General features: G+C 40.5%; 3 protein-coding genes, 1 long non-coding RNA gene and 2 pseudogenes across 4 annotated transcripts; 1 reads left to right on the plus strand and 5 right to left on the minus strand.

Moving 5' to 3' along the window:
- Positions 1 to 165: 165 nt before the first annotated feature.
- LOC148088839 (histone H1 pseudogene) lies at positions 166 to 782 on the minus strand (annotated as a pseudogene).
- Positions 783 to 2,213: 1,431 nt separating this feature from the next.
- On the minus strand, positions 2,214 to 2,650 carry LOC148088840 (histone H3). The gene has a single exon (XM_087782130.1). It carries the CDS (start codon positions 2,648 to 2,650, stop codon positions 2,240 to 2,242), a length of 411 nt encoding a protein of 136 aa, XP_087638256.1. The 3' UTR covers positions 2,214 to 2,239.
- Positions 2,651 to 3,427: 777 nt separating this feature from the next.
- LOC148088841 (histone H4) lies at positions 3,428 to 3,739 on the minus strand. The gene has a single exon (XM_087782248.1). It carries the CDS (start codon positions 3,737 to 3,739, stop codon positions 3,428 to 3,430), a length of 312 nt encoding a protein of 103 aa, XP_087638374.1.
- Positions 3,740 to 7,893: 4,154 nt separating this feature from the next.
- Positions 7,894 to 8,269, minus strand: LOC148088842 (histone H2B-like; annotated as a pseudogene).
- Positions 8,270 to 14,789: 6,520 nt separating this feature from the next.
- Positions 14,790 to 17,044, minus strand: LOC148088843 (GTPase IMAP family member 9-like). The gene is made up of 3 exons (XM_087800354.1): positions 16,917 to 17,044; positions 16,707 to 16,754; positions 14,790 to 15,932 (listed from the first exon to the last, which is right to left on the minus strand). Exons 1-3 carry the CDS (start codon positions 16,957 to 16,959, stop codon positions 14,905 to 14,907), a joined length of 1,119 nt encoding a protein of 372 aa, XP_087656480.1. The 5' UTR covers positions 16,960 to 17,044; the 3' UTR covers positions 14,790 to 14,904.
- Positions 17,045 to 21,376: 4,332 nt separating this feature from the next.
- Positions 21,377 to 22,310, plus strand: LOC148088844 (uncharacterized). Its single transcript, XR_015712904.1, has 4 exons — positions 21,377 to 21,409; positions 21,555 to 21,780; positions 21,867 to 21,942; positions 22,116 to 22,310. It is a non-coding gene; the product is annotated as an uncharacterized LOC148088844 (long non-coding RNA).

Raw genomic sequence — 22,310 nt, forward strand, 5'->3', positions numbered from 1 at the left:
GTGAAAATAAACTATACAGGTGAACATGGGTCTAAACTAATGTCATGTCACATGTACTTGAATGAGTGTTATTGACAGCATGTGACATGTTGCAGTGACAGTTGCTCTGTAGAGGAGTTGGGTGGCTCTGAAAAGAGCCTTTAATGGAAGGAGAGATTTCAGCATCTACTTCTTCTTGGGAGCTGCTTTCTTGACCTTGGGTTTAACGACCTTCTTGGCAGGAGATTTCTTCACTGTTGGCTTCTTCTTCGCAGCCACCTTCTTGGGGCTCTTGGCTACCACCTTCTTTGCGGCCTTCTTGGGACTCTTGGCTGCTGCTTTCTTCGCTGCTGGCTTCTTTACCGCCTTCTTCTGGGACTTCTTGGCGGCTGCTGTCTTCTTCACGGCGGTCTTGGCCTTCTTGGCCGCTGCTGGTTTCTTGACTGCTGCGGGTTTCTTGGCTTTAGGTGCAGCTTTCTTGACCTTAGGAGCTTCTTTCTTGCTCAGCTTGAAGGAGCCGGAAGCTCCGGTGCCCTTGGTCTGGACGAGAGTTCCTGCGACGACCAGCTTCTTAACAGCGGTCTTGACGCGAACGTTGTTCTTCTCCACATCGTATCCAGCGGCGGCGAGAGCCTTCTTGATGGCGGCCAGAGAGACTCCGCTGCGCTCCTGGGAGGCGGACACAGCATTGACGACCAGCTCGCTGACGCTGGGGCCAGACTTGGCGGCCTTGCTCGTCGTCTTCTTCTTCTTGGCGGCTTTGGCCGGAGCGGCGGCGGGAGCTGGAGCGACTTCTGCCATGATCTCAGATTCTCAATCTAACGCGGGTCAGACTAGACTGACATGCGCGGGGAGTGGGATGGATTTAAACTCACCATGAGAACCGTGGAGAGTGAAGGCGGCTGCAGCTCCAGCGAGCAGCGTCTCACTGCACCGAAAAACAACAACATGGGTCAAAAAAATCTATATTTTACTGAACATGTGTGAAAGCGGACATGTTTATTTTCCCGTTTAACAAACAAACACTTTAATTAGATTCGCAATATTTGCTGTGAATCGTCATAACTTCACCTCTTTGCTGTCGTCAGCGCTCGTACTCGCTGATTTCTTCCTCGTTTTTCTCCTATAAAAGTTGTAAAATGAATAAAAACATCTTCAAACCATGTTGTTAAGGTAGAAGCCTCTTCTTGTCTCACATCTAAATATCTTTAATGTGACTTTTCTTGACGTGTGTTGAAAACTTTTTGACGTTTGATTCAAGTAGCAAACACACACTTACAGGCGCCGCTTGATGTCACTTGACTTACTTGCTGCTCGATTACACGACACATGTTTTCTAAATATAAAATAGAAAGAGAACTGTCTATAATTCAACATCGTTTCATGCCGCTTTTATTTTCATATACAGTATATATTCTCTCTTGCACATTTAACAATCTTAACTTCCACTCTGATGCTGATAGTCTGGAAGTTTGATTTTAACAGACTATAAAATACCTCAAATATAAGATCAATGAACACAGGCGACTTCTTGTAGTTTATATTCAAGTTAATAAACATAGATTCTGATATGAAACTGAAGGTGAAATCTAACTGTTCTGTTGACCAGGAATGGAGCATCAAATATATTCCACATTTTGTGTAATCATCCAGACTTCTTTGAGGATCTATTGATTGTTCAAAATATACGCCCGTTTTGTCCTATAACTTCTTTTGACTAGATTTATAAGGTTCATCTATCTATAGTGCCCGCAAGAAAACACAAAAAACACTTAATGTCATCACTGGAAGGACTTGTGGTTTGAACTTCAATTAATCCAACAAAAGTTCAAAGAGGAACTTTTATTTCCAGTGTTGTAAACATAAGGAATTGTTTTTCTCGTCAGTACAGAATAAAACAGCCAAAATAAAACAAACAGAAATACAGAACCAAGAAGCACCAAGGCAGCCATTCTATGGTGCCTGAAGTTGTTTTGTCACTTTTATTTTGATAGTTAAATGTTCCCAAAAAAAACTCCAATGTGATCAGTCCACTGAAAACAAATGTTAACGTCACTATAGTTGTTATAGTCAAGAAAATACAAAGATAAAAATGTGTTTCTCACATGAAATGAAAGTCTGATTCAAGATGTTTGATATTTCTTGAAGCCTTCAGTGCTAACCTTTGTTCACACACACACTGAGAAATGTGTGTTAAACCATGAGCTCGTTATTGGAGGTGTGTGGCTCTGAAAAGAGCCGTTGTGATGGAGGGGCTGCTTCAAGCTCTCTCTCCGCGGATGCGACGAGCCAGCTGGATGTCTTTGGGCATGATGGTGACTCTCTTGGCGTGGATGGCGCACAGGTTGGTGTCCTCGAACAGACCCACCAGGTAGGCCTCGCTGGACTCCTGCAGAGCCATGACGGCGGAGCTCTGGAAGCGCAGGTCGGTCTTGAAGTCCTGAGCGATCTCACGGACCAGACGCTGGAAAGGAAGCTTGCGGATCAGTAGCTCGGTGGACTTCTGGTAGCGACGGATCTCTCTCAGGGCGACGGTGCCGGGCCTGTAACGGTGAGGTTTCTTGACGCCGCCGGTGGCCGGGGCGCTTTTACGCGCTGCCTTGGTGGCCAGCTGCTTCCTGGGAGCTTTTCCTCCGGTGGACTTACGAGCGGTCTGTTTGGTTCTTGCCATTGTAGTAGAGTTGTCTTCAACAGAGAAGTGTGAGCGAGAGCAGCGTTGGCTCCTCTTTTAAACCGTCAGGCGCACGCGCGTCACCTAGACGCATTGTTCTTCTCCCCCGCCTGATTGGTCACTTGTGCACGCCTGCCGCCTACACGAACATAACGTCGCTACTGATTGGAGGAATCAGATTTGAAATAATAATTCTTTACATTAGTTTGAAGATATTTTCAATATCAGTAAATACAACATAGACACATATTTTATATTTACCAGTTTATTACTGAAAAAACAAATATATTTACACACAAGAATTTAACACACGGAAAATAGACTTTCTTTTAACTTCAATTAGTTTTTGTCAGTATTGTTACAATTAACTTGGATAAATAATTAAATGTCATTGTTATAGATGGAACGTAACGGGGGTATACTGTATATAGTCTGTATTCCATTTTTGCAGCAGAATAAATAATTACAAAATTAAATAAAGTCTGGATCAGGTTACAAACAGGAGTCCGTTTCAGTTTTTGAAACATTTCTGTTATGGTCACAACTCATGATCCGAGTTCGTGCGATTGAATAACATGTTTTATAAATATGAAACCCTTTTACAGTTTGTTCATCTCATCCCATTTGACTTATCGCTAATTACCAAGTTTTCATTTGCATTTAATCCATTAAAATTAGATCGAGAAAGCAGTGGAACTAGTGAACAAGGATTCATCTCTTTAAAGGGAGTGTGTGGCTCTTAAAAGAGCCTTTGTGTCATTTCGTTGTCGTTCATATTTAACCTCCAAAGCCGTACAGTGTGCGTCCTTGTCTCTTCAGAGCGTAGACCACGTCCATGGCGGTCACGGTCTTCCTCTTGGCGTGCTCAGTGTAGGTGACGGCGTCACGGATGACATTCTCCAGGAACACCTTCAACACACCACGAGTCTCTTCGTAGATCAGGCCGGAGATACGCTTCACTCCACCACGGCGAGCCAGACGGCGGATAGCGGGTTTGGTGATTCCCTGGATGTTGTCGCGGAGAACCTTGCGATGGCGCTTGGCGCCTCCTTTCCCAAGTCCTTTGCCGCCCTTCCCTCGTCCAGACATTGTAGTAGTTCGAGTGGTCAAACTGCGAATGATCTGCGACAGTGAAGCCGCTTTATTTATTTCAACTGGGCGGACGTTTTCGAAGACAGGGGGAGTAGTTAAAAAAAAAGGAAGGAAAAATGTAATGACGTCACTTGTTTCGGGCATCAATTCAACCGTTAAGATGACCGTTTTTAAAAAGGTTTTACATTATCAACGCCAGGCTCACATTTTTTTGTAGAAGTGGAATCATTTAATTCACATTCTTATCAACTATAGAGTATACGTCTATGATATAAAAATTAACTTCTTGAACGTAAAAAGGACACCACTTACCATAAGTGTTATTATAATCAGTTTAAAACACCATTAACATTAGATATTACCCTATTATGAACTACCATCCATTCAGTTTTAATTTGACCTTTTTAATTGAAACCTTAATGAACCAAAATAAATGGCATAACTAGAGATTTTCAAAAAAAAATTATTGGCTACGTGTTTTAGAAAAGTGAAAGCTGAGTTGAATCTAATGCAATTGTATTTTGTTTGTTGTGAAGGGTTAATCATGTTAAAATAAGTGTCATAGAGACCGTTGAAAGTTCAACAGGCCGTGATCACTCATTTAATTTGGGACATAACTAGTTGCATATCAATTATTTCATATCAAACTACTTTTGTCCAAGTAATATATAAAGCGCTTTTCCAGACCAGGGTCACAAAGCGCTTACAACTAGTGTTGTGTTGTTCGCGAACGATTCGTTCGAAAGAACGAATCTTTTGAGTGAACGTACTGAACCGAATCACTTCATGAAGTGATTCGTCCCTTTCTCAGTTCAGTTGAAGTCACTCAGCCGCGATCGTGCCGGTGGGAGGATTCTATGATGATGATTATCATGATATCAGAATCAGAAACCTTTATTTGTCCCGCGAGGGGAAATTCGGTTTAACAACAGCAAGAGCAATATACCAAAAAAAAATTAATTAATTAATTAATTAATTAATAAAAATAAATTAATAAAAATAAAACACCCAGAAATAAAATAATAAAAAGAAAAAGAAAATCCAAATAAAATAGAAAATAAATCTGCACTATATTATATATACACAATCATATTTACAAAAATAACAAGAAAGGTGCAGTCTTCGTGTGTTCTTGTTGTGGAGTCTGATGGCAGCAGGGAGGAAGGACCTGCGGTACCTCTCCCTCACACACCGGGGATGGAGCATCCTATCACTGATGGAGCTCCTCAATGCCCTCAGTGTGTGCTGGAGAGGGTGAGATAAGTTCTTCCTCATGGAGGCCAGCTTGCACTGTATCCTCCTCCCAGACACTTCCTCCACAGGATCCAGGGGGCGCCCTAGGACGTAACCGGCCCTCTTAATAAGGCTGTCCAGTTTAGCCCTATCCTTTGCTGTCATGCTGCTCCCCCAGCAGACCACACCGTTGAAGATGGTAGAGGCCACTACTGAGTCATAGAATGACTTCAGGAGTGGCCCCCGGACACCAAACGACCTCAACCTCCGGAGCAGGTAGAGTCTACTCCGCCCTTTTTTATAAAGAGCAGCAGTGTTATCCACCCAGTCCAGGCGGTTGTTGAGGTGAACACCCAGGAACTTGTAAGACGTGACAATCTCAATGTCCTGTCCCCGGATGTTCAGTGGTGAGGGGGAGATGGAGGGACACCGCCGGAAATCCACAATCAACTCCTTAGTTTTGCTGGAGTTGATCTGGAGGTGGTTTTCCAGGCACCAGTCAGCAAAGTCCTGGACAAGTCCCCGGTACGACCCGTCATCCCCGTCCTTAATGAGGCCGACGATGGCGGAGTCGTCCGAGAACTTTTGCAGGTGACTGGTGGGAGACCGGTGCCAACACTGTTCCCTGGGGGACCCCTACACTGCACAGTAGAGTCTTCAAAACAACATCCCGGGTCCTCACGAACTGTGGACGGTTGGTGAGGTGAGTGTCCGCTCCAGACAGCTCCAGCTTGTCCCTCAGGATGTCTGACCTGATGGTATTGAAAGCACTGCTTAGATCCAGGAAAAGGATCCTCACAGTGCTTCAAGGCGACTCCAGGTGAGAAAGTGCTCGGTGGAGAAGGAAGATGATGGCGCCTCCACGCCGATGTCAGGTTGGTAGGCAAACTGCAACGGATCCATGGAGGAGCGCACCAGAGGACTCAGGTAACCAAGGACCAGCCGCTCCAGAGCCTTCATAAGGTGGGATGTCAAGGCCACAGGTCTGTAGCAGCTGGGATCCTTAGGGTGCTGAGTCTTCGCCACCTGTACCACACAGGACGTCTTCCACAGTAGTGGAACTCTTCCCAGGGTCAAGCTCATGTTGAACAGAAGTCCAACAATTTCCCATAACTGGTCAGAGCACGTCCTGAGTACTTTGCCACCGATGCCGTCTGGTCCAGGGGCCTTTGTTGTCCTGGTTCTCTTGAGCAGATTTCTCACCTGGAGAGGTGTGAGGGACAGGCTGGGGTGGGGGGGCATTGTCCCCTGTGGAGTCAGCGGGGGGGCTGAAACAATACAAGCTCGGGGGGAGGAGCAGGTAAAACTGTTTAAGTTGTCAGCCCAATTTTGATCCCCCGCCGCTACAGAGAGCCTGGTCTGATGTACGGATATGGATTTCAAACCTCTCCAGACATCTCTGGTGTTGTTATTGGCCAGACTCTCTTCCATCTTCCTCCTGTACCTCTCCTTTCCCTCCCTGATCTTTCTTCTGAGCTCCTTCTGAACTGCCCTCAGATCCTCTTTGTTTCCTGACCTAAAGACTCTCTTCTTCTCCTTTAAGAGAGCCTTTATATCAGGATTAATCCAGGGTTTTTTGTTGGAGAAGCATCGTACAGTTCTGGTTGGCACAATGCTCTCCACCCAGTAGTTGATGTAGTCCGTGACACATGTGGTTAGACCGTCAATATCCTCCTTGTGGGACTCACTGAAGATGCTCCAGTCCGTGGTCTCAAAGCAGACCCTCAGAGCTTCCTCAGCTTCTTCAGACCATATGATGATGATGATTCTATGATTCTATGACTCGCTGAATCCTCGGCGTCAGCGAACGACGCAGCTACTCGTGGGTGCGGGGAGGGAGGGACTGAGGAGGGAGAGAGGGACTCCGCTACAGAACATTTAGTTTTAAAGGATTTCTTATTTTAATATTTGTTTTTACTTTTTAATTTATTGTTGATTGCATTTAAGTTTATATTACATTTAATTATTATTATTATTTTTGTTTTATTTTGACTGAACGAGGATTCTCATCCGGTGATTCTCATCCGGGGATTCTCAAAAGATTCGGTCAGTGACTGAACAAGGTCTCATCCGGGGATTCTCAAAAGATTCAGTGTGACTGAACGAGGTGTCTCATCCGGGGATTCTCAAAAGATTCGGTCAGTGACTGAACGAGGTCTCATCCGGGGATTCTCAAAAGATTCAGTGTGACTGAACGAGGTTTCTCATCCGGGGATTCTCAAAAGATTCGGTCAGTGAGTGAACGAGGTGTCTCATCCGGGGATTCTCAAAAGATTCGGTCAGTGAGTGAACGAGGTGTCTCATCTGGGGATTCTCAAAAGATTCGTTCAGTGAAAAGGATTCTCTACCGGTGATTCGCGCGTCAGGGATTCGGTCAGTGAACGAGGATTCAAGTTCGGCTGTGAACACACCTCAAGATCTTCTCTATTTGCTAATTCGAATGTCACTCGTCCTTGTCCGTGAACGCACCGGGCGTCTTTTTTTTGTTGTTGTTGCATTGTCCCTGAAGTGCAGTGAACCTCGGGTCTGAATCATTAAAACTAGTAACGGATTGTTTGGCTGCGTTCAGGAAGTAGAAGAAATTGCAGTCAGGGCTCCATAAGCACAGTTATTGATTTGGTGAATGAACGAACTGAACAAATCTTTTGAACGAATCATTTTAATGAACTGATTCTAGTGATTCAGTACACTCAAAAGAACTGCCGTGCCCATCACTACTTACAACATTTCAGCCCATGAGGCTCTACTGGCATACTCAAGAGAAAATTAATCTGGTAAATTTATAGATAATCCATAACCTATACCAACCATAATTACACTTAATTACATTGTTGGCTACATTGTTAACACAAACGACGAAAGCTCAGGAGATGGAGTGAGTGGCTCTGAAAAGAGCCGTTGGGTTGTAGGAGCGAGGTTTACTTGGAGCTGGTGTAGCTTGGTGACAGCTTTGGTGCCTTCAGACACGGCGTGCTTGGCCAGCTCACCGGGCAGCAGCAGACGCACAGCGGTCTGGATCTCCCGGGAAGAGATGGTGGAGCGCTTGTTGTAGTGAGCCAAGCGAGACGCTTCTCCGGCGATGCGCTCAAAGATGTCGTTGACGAACGAGTTCATGATGCCCATGGCCTTGGAGGAGATGCCGGTGTCGGGGTGGACCTGCTTCAACACCTTGTACACGTAGATGGCGTAACTCTCCTTCCTGGACTTCCTCCTCTTTTTGCCGCTTTTGGTGGCGGTCTTGGTGACGGCTTTCTTGGAGCCCTTCTTGGGCGCGGGCTTGGCTGGATCAGGCATGATGACGAGGGTCGATACCGAGTGACTGGCTTCAGCTCAGCGGACATTCTTATATACGTGCTGCTGCACCGGCGAGTGTGTGGTTTCCTTATCCTGATTGGCTGCTTCAAAAAGTGGTGGGCTGATTTGCTTCTCAATAGTTAGAGGGGCTTTGTGTATAGTTTATGTCTTAACGGTCCAATTAGGTTCAATTTATGTAACATGGTCAAATTATTATTTATATTTCATGAGCGTGTATGAATACACAAAAGAGTTTTTTATTTTTATCGCTCTTTTTACTGGATCTGCTTTTATATGGAAATGTCCGGACAAGGGGAATAATTTCCAAAAGGGCAGGTGAACACATGATTAGGTTCATCTATTTTAAATATAATTTTAAACATCAGTTATGGTAATAGTGGATCTCCTTCCTCATGCAAATCAACGCATTATAGTTACAGTTGTTTATTGTATTTACTTTTGTATTCGTCGGTCAGTGCTTTTTTATTACCCTGTTTTGTCACTCGCGAACGATTTATTTATCGAGTGGACGATCTTTTGATTGAATGTACTGAACCAAATCATTGCATGAACTAATTCGTTCCTTTCTCAGTTCGGTTGAGCTCAGCCGCGACCGGTGCCGGTGTAGGTACAAATTTAGTCCCCCATACAAATTTAGTCCCCCCACTTCCTACGTGATGACGTCACACACGGCATATGCCAACGTCTCTTTAAAATATTTTTTATGGGTTAAAGAAACGTCAACAGAACGTTTACATGATACTTTTTACCACACATAATACATTTATATTGACAAAAAGATGATCTTCGTCAACATAATCACTTTCCGTTCTTTCATTTCCTGGTCTGACGACACACGTGACTTTGAGACCAACGGAAGGGTCCGCGCTACATGTGACGAAGCCGCTGATTGGCTGATGCTGTTTTACTAATAATAAAGCACAACTGTACAATGAAATAAAAATCATTCGAGTTCCGAAATAATTCGCTTTTCAAATAAAAAAAATGTTAGAATATTCCCCTTTCAATAACTTGTCTGTAGTTCGGATCATAAACACCTCAGTAATTATTTAGGTTTCGATTTTTTTAAAATCAATTAAATCAATTATTAAATGTACATATGCCCACTTTATTAAACGAGTCATTTCTTTTAATTGTCATATTTGTATAATGTATGCACTACAAAAAAGAATCGTGTTTTTTTAACACCACTGGCAATAAACATTTTCTAATTTCCATACTATTGAGATTTGTTGTCATATTATTGAAAAACGTAATTATTAAATGTTGTTGTCATTTTATCATTGTTTCTGTCATTTGTTTGTGTTGCAGTGTAAATAAACAGACTTATCTGTTAGAATTGTACGTATTATGCAACTGGAATAATCAGCCTAAACATGTTTCCCCATTGTTCTACAAGCCCGTTTACAATTGAGAACAAAAAGCAATATAGGAGGGTATATTCCAACAGTATTATGTTTAGAGAACAAATCTCAATGGTATGAAAATTAGAAAAATGTTTATTACCGGTAGTGTTAAAAAAACGCGATTCTTTTTTTGTAGTGCATACGTTATACAAATATGACAATTAAAAAAAATGACTCGTTCAATAAAGTGGGCATATGTACATTTAATAATTGATTTAATTGATTTTAAAAAAATCGAAACCTAAATAATTACTGAGGTGTTTATGATCCGAACTACAGACAAGTTATTGAAAGGGGAATATTCTAACATTTTTTTTATTTGAAAAGCGAATTATTTCGGAACTCGAATGATTTTTATTTCATTGTACAGTTGTGCTTTATTATTAGTAAAACAGCTTCAGCCAATCAGCGGCTTCGTCACATGTAGCGTGGACCCTTCTGTTGGTCTCAAAGTCACGTGTGTCGTCAGACCAGTGCTGTGTCTCAAATCGCATACTAGCGTACTAAAAGTTAGTATTTTTAGTACGTTAGTGCGTCTCAATTCTTAGTATGCGAAATTTAGTGCGCCATGCATACTAAATTGGCATACTAACACGCCCACAAAACTAGCATGGTTCGATGGACACTAACCATACTAAACAGCCGCCATTTTAGTGACGTTTTAAACGGAAGTTACGTCATATATAAATGCATATATATGCATATACTTAAATGTGTATTTTCAGCAGCAGTAGGAGGATAAACACGTCTTCGCTGCTGATACCAGCTTAAATATCTCACGATTATTTAGATTTTCATATTTTTTCTTTATTTCTTTTTCCAAAGTTGCAATACGTGCTGCCAGCAGGTGTCGGCGAAAGCGTTCAAACAGCTGCTTGAAACATCGTTAAATAGAAGTAGAAGAAGAAGCTGTCATGTGATTTCCGGTTAGTGTTTAGCTTCAGGGTTTGATTTGAGACATACTATCTGCGGAGAATTTGCGTACTAGTTAGTATGCATACTAAACTGATGCATACTAACTTCTAGCATACTAAGATTAGTATGCGATTTGAGACACAGCACTCGAAATGAAAGAACGGAAAGTGATTATGTTGACGAAGATCGTCTTTTTGTCAATATAAATGTTTTATGTGTGGTAAAAAGTATAATGTAAACGTTCTGTTGACGTTTCTTTAACCCATAAAAAATATTTTAAAGAGACGTTGGCATATGCCGTGTGTGACGTCATCAGGTAGGAAGTGGGGGGACTACATTTGTCGGGGGGACTAAATTTGTACCTACACCGGTGGGAGGGATTCTAAGACTCACTGAACCCTCGGCGTCAGCGAACGACTCAGCCAGCTGTAACGATAACAGCATATATAGGTTTGCCTGGTTTAAGTAACTGATGTTTTCTTTTTCTTATAACTCCGGACACAAGGGGGCGTCGAGAGACCGTGACCAGAGCAAGTCGAGTTGTACACGCGGGACTGCTTGTTTACATACAAATGTGATATTTGAGAGGCAAAGATTCTTCACATGCGCACAGAGAGACAATTGATCAGTATGTGACAGAACTATGTAATGAAAGCAAAACATGTGAGTCAGAGAATTGACTGACTCTTTGATAAAAGACAGACTGGTGTGTGGGATTCCTGATAATGGTTTAAGAGAACGTCCATTGAGAGAAGAAAATCAAGACCTGTAAAAAGCAATGAAACTATGCAGAGCAGCAGAAGTAGTGAAAGTTCAAGCAAAATCACTGTTAAGGGATGGCTGCAAAGTAGATGCTGTAAATAAAAACACAGAGAGGGAAAAGTGCTGTCTCAGAAAATAAACAGAAATCGAAATCATGAGGATACAGTAAAGAAAGGACCTGTAGTCGGTGTGGCATGCAATATCCTCCTAAAAAATGCCCAGCTTATGGTAAAACATGCAACAACTGTAACAAAAATAAACATTATGCTCGGCGTTGCAGAAATCCAACCCCAAAACAAAGCAAAGACCAGACAGTGGATGAAGATGACACAGAGGAATTCTATGTAGATGCTGTGACAGAAAACAAAATGGAAAAAAAGGATTGAATGATGAAACTCAAAGTAAATGACACGTACGTGGAGGTTAAATTGGATACTGGTGCCCACCGAACATCATTTCAGAAGCAGAGTTCAAGAAAATCAGACCCAGACCGAAAATACATGAAACTAAAGTGAAAGTGGCTACTCAGGAGCACAAACACTTGGAAAGGAAAATGCGTGGTTAAAGTGATGCACAAAGACAAAGAACATTCATCGTAGTGTCAAAGAATGTGCAGCCCATACTAGGTTTAAAGGCATGTGAGAGACTGAACCTGGTTAAGAGAGTGCTAGTGGTGGAAACTGATGATGACCTCGACTATGATGAGATGATGAAAAACTACAGTGACCTGTTCCAGGGTCTTGGCTACCTGTCAGGATAACACACCATCAGAGTGGTGCCCCCTCTGCAGCATTGTACGTCCTTGCTATTAACCCTCTCTTGAGACGAATTATAGAAGACCTAAGGTTAAAAGGAACCACCACAACTAACGGAGAGAGAGTAGTAATAATGGCGTACGCACATGACATTGTTGTAGTCGTGAATAACCAAACAGAATTGGACATTATAAATGAACATCTATGTAATTACGGAAAAGCCTCTGAAGCTAAATTCAACCAAAACAAAACCGAGAGTGTGTGGTTTGGTGAAATAAATAAATAAACCAAAAAATAATATAAAAAACCAAAATTAACTTTTGTATTTTTGGAATCACGTATTCTAATGTATGTAACTACGAGAAGAACTGGAACAAAAAAGAAAAAGAGGTCATAGAAGAACTTAGAAAATGGGATAATTGATTTGAATTGAATAATAAAATCACAAATTACAAATTAAGAATTTCAATCATAAATACCTTTTTGTTTTGTTGAAATGTATATTTTTGAGTCTTTTCGAACATGCCACAAGAACAAAAACACTTGTATTGGTTCATCATTTGTATTGTCGTTTGTAAACTTTGGAGAACACGTTGCATGATGGTGATTCACCCACCCCCTGCACGGACTGTTCACACTCCTGCCCTCAGGTCGCAGGTACAGGAGTGTGAAGTGCAGAAGAACGAGACTGAAAAACTCTTTTTATACTGTGCACTTTTGTTGGGAGTACAAAGGAAGAATTTCATGGTATGTAGTATCTATGACAATAAACGCTTTGAATCTTGAAATTACCTTTATACAAATTTTAACAAAACTTAAAAGATAAAGGACAATGGACATTAGTGTGTGTAGACTATGGTGTATTTTAAGTTTTTAGAATTCGGTGTTAAATTTGTGTGTTTTACTATAGATTTTATAACTTAACTTAAGAAGAAAGCATTTTATGATTACTTGGAAAAAGTACCACTTAAATTTGTATTATTTATTACTGGGAACGAAACTCAATTGATCAATGTAGATTCACTTTCCACTGAATCAAACTTGTGTTATATGTTTTGGAAATATTTAATACATGTCAACCTACAATCAGCGGTTTCACAGTCTTATACTTTAGTGTGATTTTTGTCGTGACAAAAATTGAAGGTCTTTAAAATATTTAGTCACCAAAGTCCAGCTCACGTTTGAGGTCTGAGAAAAAAACATTTTAGTGTAAAATATTTTTGGTCTTGTGCTCATTGATTTAAGTCTCTTAATACAACACAACAAGCAAACAAGTCTGTTCCAAAGATGGCTGCTATTAGAATAATCTGTCTTTTGTGTTGTTATATGAGTGTTTGAAATGTGGCTATGTATTTTTTGTTGGACTGCTATCCTAAAAAGGGCTGCTCAGATACCCAGACCTGCCGCTTCGCGCTCGCCCATCGCCATAGGTTCTTGAATAGGGGACAACATACAAACAAATAAATGGATGACAAAGCGACTTGCACGAAAAAGACTTGGATTATAGCGTGGAGGAGTTGCACACTTTGTCGAAGACCACCTTGGCCCAGTGGCAGGACAATGTCGAGACAATTCACAATAAGTGAATACCTTATGATCTTCTTTTTTTTAACAAATTATAACAGAGAATAGTAGACTCCAAACAGTGACTTTGGTTAACTGTATGACAAAAACAAGTCTTTAGAAATCGCAAAATACAAATAAAGTAGCATTTAGTGTTGCACAAAATATTAAGATTTCTCAACAATCATATTTTGTTCTTGTTTCTTGTTTTTATTCTCCCATCTAGTGGACTCTTTGTTTAACTAAATCCATTAGTCTAAAGTAAATAAAATTGTGCTATACTCAGAATCAGAAACTTTTATTACCAGCGTTTTAGACACAACACAGGCAATAATAAAGTTAGATATTTACAACCATACTACAATTACAATAACAAGAATGAATTTGTAACTAGAAAAACCCCAACTCTTCCATATTAAATTCACACTTTAAAAATGTAGATAATTAAAAAACTATATATTGAGTGCGGTAACCACTCGTGAACTGTGGGGGTCGCTGCAATATAATCACTAATGGTTCGAAATAATCACAAGTAAAAGTAACTCTACTGTCTCCACACTCACAAACACGCACTCACATATTTTTCACAGTATACATAATATATTGTCTTAATTTTGCATTTGATGGTATCACGTTCCCACAAAGACACTTTGGAGTGAGAGAGAGCCAACATAGAGAGTATTTTAATTAATGCATCACAGCAAGTCTCCACCAGGCCTTCATCTAGTCATGCTGTTATTTGTCACGATGAGAGAAATATGAATGGAATAAAATAACAAGGGGGGGGGTTGAATGAGTGAGAAACAAATATATTTAGATAGACAGACATCAAAAAAGGGTTTTATTTATCATGGTTTAAGTCTAAAATACTCAAAAGTTATGGATACGATAGAAAATGTCTCGAGGGTTGCAACATTAGAACTGGGAGGCTATGAAGAACATTTTTCTGTTTATCTCAACAAGAGAGTTGAAGATTTTTCTGTAGACAGGAAACATCCACTTCCTGTTCACCTTGTCAAGACCCCAGAAACCCGTTTACCACAACCACGTACTCTATTCTTTACCGTCAGCCATGAACGATGAAATAACGCACAAACATCAGAAGAAGAATATTTATTGTAAGAGATTTAAAAAGTATAAGTGGGTCAGATAACAGGAAGATCATTTAGTATTTGGACCTTCACTATGGTTGTTTAAAAATTTAAACATTATTTCACCTCAGAAAAATCCTTTTGATCGCCTCAATAAGTTTGACAAAGACGAAGTTGCAGCTCTCCGCTTCGTTCCTGGCTTGCTCCTCGTACTGCTTCGCAAGCTCCTGCATCTTCTCGCTCATTTCTTTGTTCATCTGCTCCTCCAGCATCTTCCTAGCCTCCTCCATCTTCTTCAGGTCCAGCGCTCTCTGTCTATCCTGCTCCTCTCTCATCTCCTGCACCATAGCCTTCTCCTTGTTCATCTCATCATTCATCCTTTTCCTCTCACGCTCCTGCTCTGCTTTCATCTGGGCATCCATTCTCTCAAGCTCCATTTTGAACTGGGATTCAATCTCTCTCTTGATCTGCTCTCTCTCCTGGCGGATCTTCTCTGCCTTCGCTGCCAGGATCTTCTGCTTTTGCATTTCGATGGCTTTCTCTGCTTCCTGGTACATTCTGTTGGTGTAGTGGTGCCCACCGTTTCTCAACACAATTGTACGGATCTTCTGGAGCAGCTCGGTGACTTGGGATCTATCTTTTGATTTGTTGTTGAACACCTGGTACTGCCCGTTGCACCTGGACACCAGGTCCTGAAGCTCTTTGCTCTCCCTGAAGAAATCTTCGAAGCTTCCTTCAAGCTGGTCACCATGAGTGAACAGCACCATGCTATACTTGTTGGCTGCTGGGCCGAAGATTTCTTGAATCTTCTGCACTGACTGACGCTCTTCATCGGTGAACCTCCCCAGCCTGATGACCACGAGGAAGATGTGCGGTCCAGGAGAGGAGTAGCCAATGCACTGACGGATGTCCTGGGTGGTCTGGCCAAGACCGTACCTGGTGTCAAAGAGCCCCGGGGTGTCGATGATGGCCACCATTTGTCCGTCCACCACAGCTTTGGCCTTGGAGCAGTTGACGGTCAACGATATTGGGCTGAACTTGGCCTGGAAGTAGTTCCCACCCAAGATGACATTTCCGGTCGTGCTCTTCCCGTTGCCAGTCTTCCCCACCAGCACGATCCTCGTCACCTGCTCGTTGGTCTCAAAAGTCTCTGTGGAACCAACAAGAACAGTCAGTCGACCATCACAAGCTCCATGAGCCTGAGAGAAAATGTTAGACTAGGAAAGCGGCCAGAGAGAGTGTGTATGTGTGTGTGTGTGCGTGCGTGCGCGCATGTTAAAATTGTAAAAATGTATTCTATCTATTTGAATGAGATGAATGACACTTCATCTTTATCTTCCTCCAAAAAGACACTTAAAAACATCAAAAATATACTGCTCGTCTGTGTATTCCATTCTCTCAAGCTCCATTTGAACTTGGATTCAATCTCTCTTGATCTGCTCTCTCTCCTGACAAAACCTTCAAAAGAGGAATTGTCTACTGTCTAGCACAAACGATATTTAACCAGAGTATTTCCGGTCCATATAGCTGGTTGATCTTTAAACTTCTGCCACAAACAAGCTTAAAATACAGACTCGTTAATTTTTTTTGTGGGTGAACTATCACTTTAACATAATAAGATATCACAAAAACGTTATAAATTGAATAATAACAAGTATTACCATATGTAAAATATGACACCTCTCCTGTCAGATTAGGAATTGCAAAAATGAGAAACAGCTCGTTGAACAATCTTTCTAAACAGGCAGCAGAGGATTTTTTTTTTTAACAGTTTCATGACTGAATTTGTGTGTTTGGAGTTTTTAAATATCATTGTATCCCAGCTCGATGTCAGACATATAGTCATTTCTAATCTGAAAAAAACAGTTTATACATTTTTTTTTATTGTGTAGATGATTTGTGCGACTAAAAAAATATTATTTACCGTCGTTCTCGTGTTCCTGCAGAGCCCTCAGCTGCTCCGCTGTAATTCCTGTAACAGAAGTAAAGTGAGGTGATGTTTGAGTTTGAATAAAAAAAAAAATGAAATGGCCAAAATAATTGACTGTGCTTTTCGAAGTCAAAACTCACTCTTCCTCCGTTAAAACCAAACGTGTGTCGAACATCTGAAGCTGGTAATGAAGTTCAGACTCACCCAGCTCCTGTGCGATCTCCTGTCTGCCGCTCAGAGGGTCCATGTTGTCACGTTGAGAAGGTTATGAAGTTTGATGAGGAGGACGAGTTGCTCAATATATATAGCACACCGTTTTGCGGACCTCACAGTCGAAAGTGAAAGTATTACGCACGCGCCTCCCTCCCTCCCTCCCTCCCTCCCTCACCCATTTACAGTAAGTCACTGCATTTCGGCTCAATGGCCATGTGTTCAGTCTATTCACGAAAGGAAATTAAGAAATAGGTTTACAGTTTTGAGAAGTACAACATGAATATACAGTTGTGTATCTATGTTCTGTATGTTCATATTGGCGACCTTTTAATTATGTATGCATGTGTTTTGTATGCTTTGTATGTATTTATGGTTTGTATATATGATTTGTGTCATTGCTGGTGGACAATAGAATTTCTCCTTCAGGTATTAATAAAGTGTCTGTCTGTATTGAAAATGTAAAAAAAAAGAACCACAAAAAACTAGACTGAACTTCCACCATAAATCGTTACCCTATAATATCTTATATTTTTTATATATTTTCTTAAGATACTCTACTAATAATAATTTGTGCAAAGCTAAAGGTTCACAGGAGGAACAAAACGCATCCCTTAAGGAAACTCTCATATATATGCAACTATAGAGTTACAGTTATCCTCGGAAGAATAAGTGAAGGACAGAACACTCCTTTTTAATGTCTCCTCTTATAGATAACGTGCCCCCATGAGGCGAAAGAGATCTCTCTGCAGCGATTGTTGTACCAGAGATTCTTGTAATCTACTTTTTCTTCAATACACTAATATCACTGATTCAAGACTCAAGTCTCATTTCTACTTCGTCCACAAGAATTTCCTTCATCCAGGGAAAGAACCTTTTTTTTACGACCCCTCCCACTAACGTTTACAGTAAATCACTGCTTTCATCAGTGCTCTGTGTTCACAGCCGTTTTGAAAAGAGAAACAACTTATTTAACAGGAAACCATTCACTCAATTATGTTTTAATCAAATCCTAAAGACAATACAAACGTGAAAACACTAGAAAAAAAACCTCATGTTTTACTAATGCATTGGTAATCTTGATTTCGGGGGTTTCCACATAAAGGACGTACAGTAAAAATAATGGAAAAATGTATGAATGTTTTAATCATCTATAAAACAGCATCAAAGATGAACACGATTAACACTAAACAATAAGTCTTCTGTGTTTCCACGTAGATCTCAGTCGACCTCATGCAGATGAAAGATGGTGTCCTGACACCTGTGAGAGTAAAGTACTCCCTCTTTCTTTTAAACAAGCAAGGGCTAGATTATAAATTAGTGTACAGTGCAGCCAGAATTGTAGGTCTCTATCAAAAACCCCCCTCCCCCCTTCTGCCATACCTGATGTTCCAAAGATTCTAAATATTACAGACACAAACTTTCCATTCTCTTTATTGTAAAGAAGCAGTGGGGGAGGCGTATCAACGCATATTTTGTATCTTTGTACTCTGGAACTTGCCTATATAAGATGAATTTCTAACTTAGAAGTGTGTTCTGATATCGATAGATTTTCACAGTTGTGGAGACTTCTTCAGGGTGAAATGTGATCATCATCACAAGCAGAAGTTCAGAATTACATACAACACTGGTAAGTACAAGATGCTTTCATGCTATACATTGGTTGCATTTGAACAATACACATTAAATATATATCAAGTTGTCTACATTTCACCCAGAGAACCATGTAGTGGGGAAAAAAAGTTAAGGTGAAGCTCTTTTCCTGATTACAGTGACATTTAAGACCGAAAAGTATTCGCATCAATTCAACAATTTTGAAATGACCATTCCTGTTAAAGGCATGGGAAACTGTACATTAGGATAGTAACATTATATTTCATGAACATACGTGTATTGATTTCTGGACTCTTTCATTTGTCTCCATAACATTGTATGTGGTCAGAAACGGCACCCAACTGTCATGATTCATTTTTTTTAAACAAGATTAGTGCATTCTATGTTCAATAGAATATATTAAAGCTTGAACATTATGTTAGTAATATACACTTCAAATACATATTTAAAATGTACTAACATGTCACATGTGTTTTAAGGTTCGTAAATAAGAACTTACTTTCCATCTTGCAAACTGTGGGAGGAGGAACAACAGAAAATGAATGAAAACTATGAGTTATAGATATTGTAACTTCTCAAATAACAGTTTCAAAGTATTATTAATTTGAAAACACTAACTATGAAAATTGTGTTTTTTCATCTAAAAATATTCAGAGTTGTATTCACTTATGATTTAGAATGAAGAAGAAATGGATATTTGTGATTATAATACTGATATTCAAAATAATGCCAAGGTAGAACATTTCCACACTACCACAGTGGGGTTTATTGTTGTTAAATGTATATGCTTTCATTTAACAATACCCTTTCCGTTTTCATTTTAGAACCGCATCTGATTCAGAAGTTATTGAAAACCTAACTCTACAGATTGACCGTCAACATGTCAGCAGATTAAAAGTTTGTCGCTCTGATATCTGGGCTGGAGCTGTTCTCAAAAGTGGAACATTTTGATTAATAACTGCACTCAATGCTCTGACTTGAGCTTCAAACGCCACATAGTGGCTTAACTAAAGAAGTACAGTTATTAGTATTTCATGTCAGATAGGATTTCGCGGAACGGTGCAGGTACCATTTCAGTCCGGGCGAAATGTTAAATATGTTGTAGAAAGTGTCCTTCAATCGCACAATTGAAGTTATTTTCACTAATCAAACGCTTTTTTTTTTTAAAGACATTGACGTTTGCAACGTGTGACGTCACCACGTAGGAAATGTCCGGACCAAAATAGTGAGCTGGAAAATGTCGGTGCGACTGGAGCAGCGTGTGGCGGATAAATACAGAAACGATATGACCAGCGTAAATCTGTTTATTGTATGTTCAATATAATAACAATACACCTGAACCCACTGTGAACTCTTTTACAACTTCATTCACAGCGTACTCGTAAAATCACGCCAAAAACATAACAGAAAGTAACATCCACTCCGGCCCCTCTGTCGTCTTTATCATGGCATGTTCTCTGGTCCCTATGGTAACGTGTAAACATACCTTCAAAATAAAATGATACAGGTAAAATACCGACGCACCATGAAACGGGTATAAAGTGCATGTTTTACTCACCATAACACCGCTAACATCACGTGACCCAGATGCGAGAAGATATTCTGTTAACTTTTCAAAATAAAACATAGCGACTCGGGGATCCTTACACTAGATTACTATATTGTAAAATCTGGCGAGTGTTTTATTGCCTTATTTTGATTGGCTGAGTCAAATAGTAGAGCGGTGGGCTCATTTCTAGTATGCTTAACAAGGTTTCATCATCTGTTTAATAGAGTCAGAGCAAAATAGCATTACGTTTAAATGGCTATTATTATGGCGTTTCATTTGTGCCTCTATGTTGAGCGTGCAGAAAGACATTTTGAGCATCTTAGAAAATGTTTTGCGCGTATGTAAGTGATAGTTTGCATTTTATTTTTACTCGCGCGAAAAATAAAGTGGTTTGAGCAAAGAAAAAATTATTTTACATGCAATAAATCTCACTTTGCGCACGCTTTTTCTGCTTTACGAGTGCTCAACTTCATCTTCCTGCGGGCGCTCGGATTTTCTTTTTGCGATCGCTCAACTTCTACACAGCGTTTCATTTGTGCCAATGAGTCGACCAATCACAGAGACCGGAGAAAGCTTGTTTCTGATTGGCTGTTTGGTTACCAACGGCAGCGAGGTGCCGGGAAAAGTGTTGCATTCAAGTGTTTCTGAACATTTAACAGTTCACTTCGGACCGACGGAAAAAGACGAAAAAATTAAAAATGTCGACTGAACAACAGGCAGAGCCACAGGTAAGTTGTTTTATGACTTTTATGTGGTCTTTATGCTGCGTCAAGGACTTAATAACCCCTCATAATCCCTGACGTTTAAGTACTATATTTACCACGCTAACCAGTGGCTAGCCGATAACGTATGTTGCTAACACTAGCTTATTTGAAATTAGACTTTTCGCTCCTACAAATAACTATTACTATCTTACTAAAATGCACTTGCTCTACGTACAAAAGATGGAGCAGCGAATCACAGAAGCTAACGTAGCGAACCCAGCATTTGGCACCTAACTTCGAGGATAACAAAAACAAAACATTTATTTAGTAGAAGTTTAACAAAAACAAGGTCTAATGATTGCATTGCACACAATGTCTTTCATCTCATTTGTTATTATTCTGTTATGAAGCTCTATTGAGTTGAATCATGGATACTAGCCTGTATTACAGGAAGTTTAAATGTTACATTCTGAATTTATTTAGGGTCAAGGTGCAGTTGAGACAGCTGCCAGAAACCTGGTGTCCTTTCTTCTGGGCACTTTAGCTTCTAGCTCTTTAAGGCCCCCAGAGACGGAGCACCCGGCCCCCAGAAATGTAACAGTGCCCCAAGAAATGGCAAGGTTTGTAAGATATGCCACACATGTATTTTCAAGACAATATGATGAATGACTGTCAGACAATCTTGTTGTGGGTAAACATACTTCTTCTCTAGTTTAAAGTTTAATGCGCACATTTTTTTTCACTCATCTTCTTTTCTTTTCATAGATCGTTTCCTGGATATTTCAGATCCGGTGCCAACAGGGGCAAAAGAAGGTGTTTGACTGCCACCAAGCATCAGATAAAAATTAATAATAAGGAAACCCCTTTCAATTTTTTTCTACTACCAAAAAACACTTCACACACACCTTTTCCAACAGAGGAGCTTGAGCTTTTTCAGGCTGGAATGGGGAGACAAACAGTGATGCTTCCTGAAAATGGTGGCCATGCAGAGGTACAGTGCTTTAACTGCCATTCAAATTCAAGCCTTTTTCATCTGACACAGTCGCTGTCCCTCTCTTCTCTTTGTCATCTGTCAAGATTTCAGTGCTTTTAACAGAGACGTTTTTTAAAATGGAGGGTTTGACTGGAGGGTGGCTCTTGCACAAGGCTACAGGTTTGTTTGATTGATTATTTGATTAATACAACTTTAACTTCATTCTTTAGTCTCCAACTGTTTTGGTTTAGTCTTTGGTCATGCTCTAAATATGTATAACATGAATATGAATAGAAAAATCCAGAAAACCTGATTTCAAAGTACTTGCTGTTTTCTCTTGTAACACAAATAAGGTGGCAGTGGACGGCGAAAGCTCACAGTCATTCCACCAGAAGCTGAGGGATATAATGTCAGAGCGTTGCGAGCCACAGCTGGTGGCAAAGCCACGTTTTATATAGTTCCACTACAAGAATCATTGGACACCTCTCCTCTACCTGCTGACTCAAAGCACTTTTCTAAAATGCCCAAGAAGACCTGCCATCAGTGCA

The sequence above is a fragment of the Callionymus lyra genome, chromosome 1, assembly GCF_982586985.1.
Source record: "Callionymus lyra chromosome 1, fCalLyr1.hap1.1, whole genome shotgun sequence".
In the NCBI taxonomy this organism is placed as follows: Eukaryota; Metazoa; Chordata; class Actinopteri; order Syngnathiformes; family Callionymidae; genus Callionymus; species Callionymus lyra.

What these genes read in the sequence shown, in the direction of transcription:
- LOC148088843 (XM_087800354.1), bottom strand. Translation starts at nt 16,959, where the DNA reads ATGGACCCTCTGAGCGGCAGACAGGAGATCGCACAGGAGCTGG. An exon ending in GGAGATCGCACAGGAGCTGG is followed by an intron (nt 16,755 to 16,916) that starts GTGAGTCTGAAC and finishes CTTCTGTTACAG; the next exon opens with GAATTACAGCGGAGCAGCTG. An exon ending in GCAGGAACACGAGAACGACG is followed by an intron (nt 15,933 to 16,706) that starts GTAAATAATATT and finishes TTGGTTCCACAG; the next exon opens with AGACTTTTGAGACCAACGAG.
- LOC148088841 (XM_087782248.1), bottom strand. Translation starts at nt 3,739, where the DNA reads ATGTCTGGACGAGGGAAGGGCGGCAAAGGACTTGGGAAAGGAGGCGCC.
- LOC148088840 (XM_087782130.1), bottom strand. Translation starts at nt 2,650, where the DNA reads ATGGCAAGAACCAAACAGACCGCTCGTAAGTCCACCGGAGGAAAAGCT.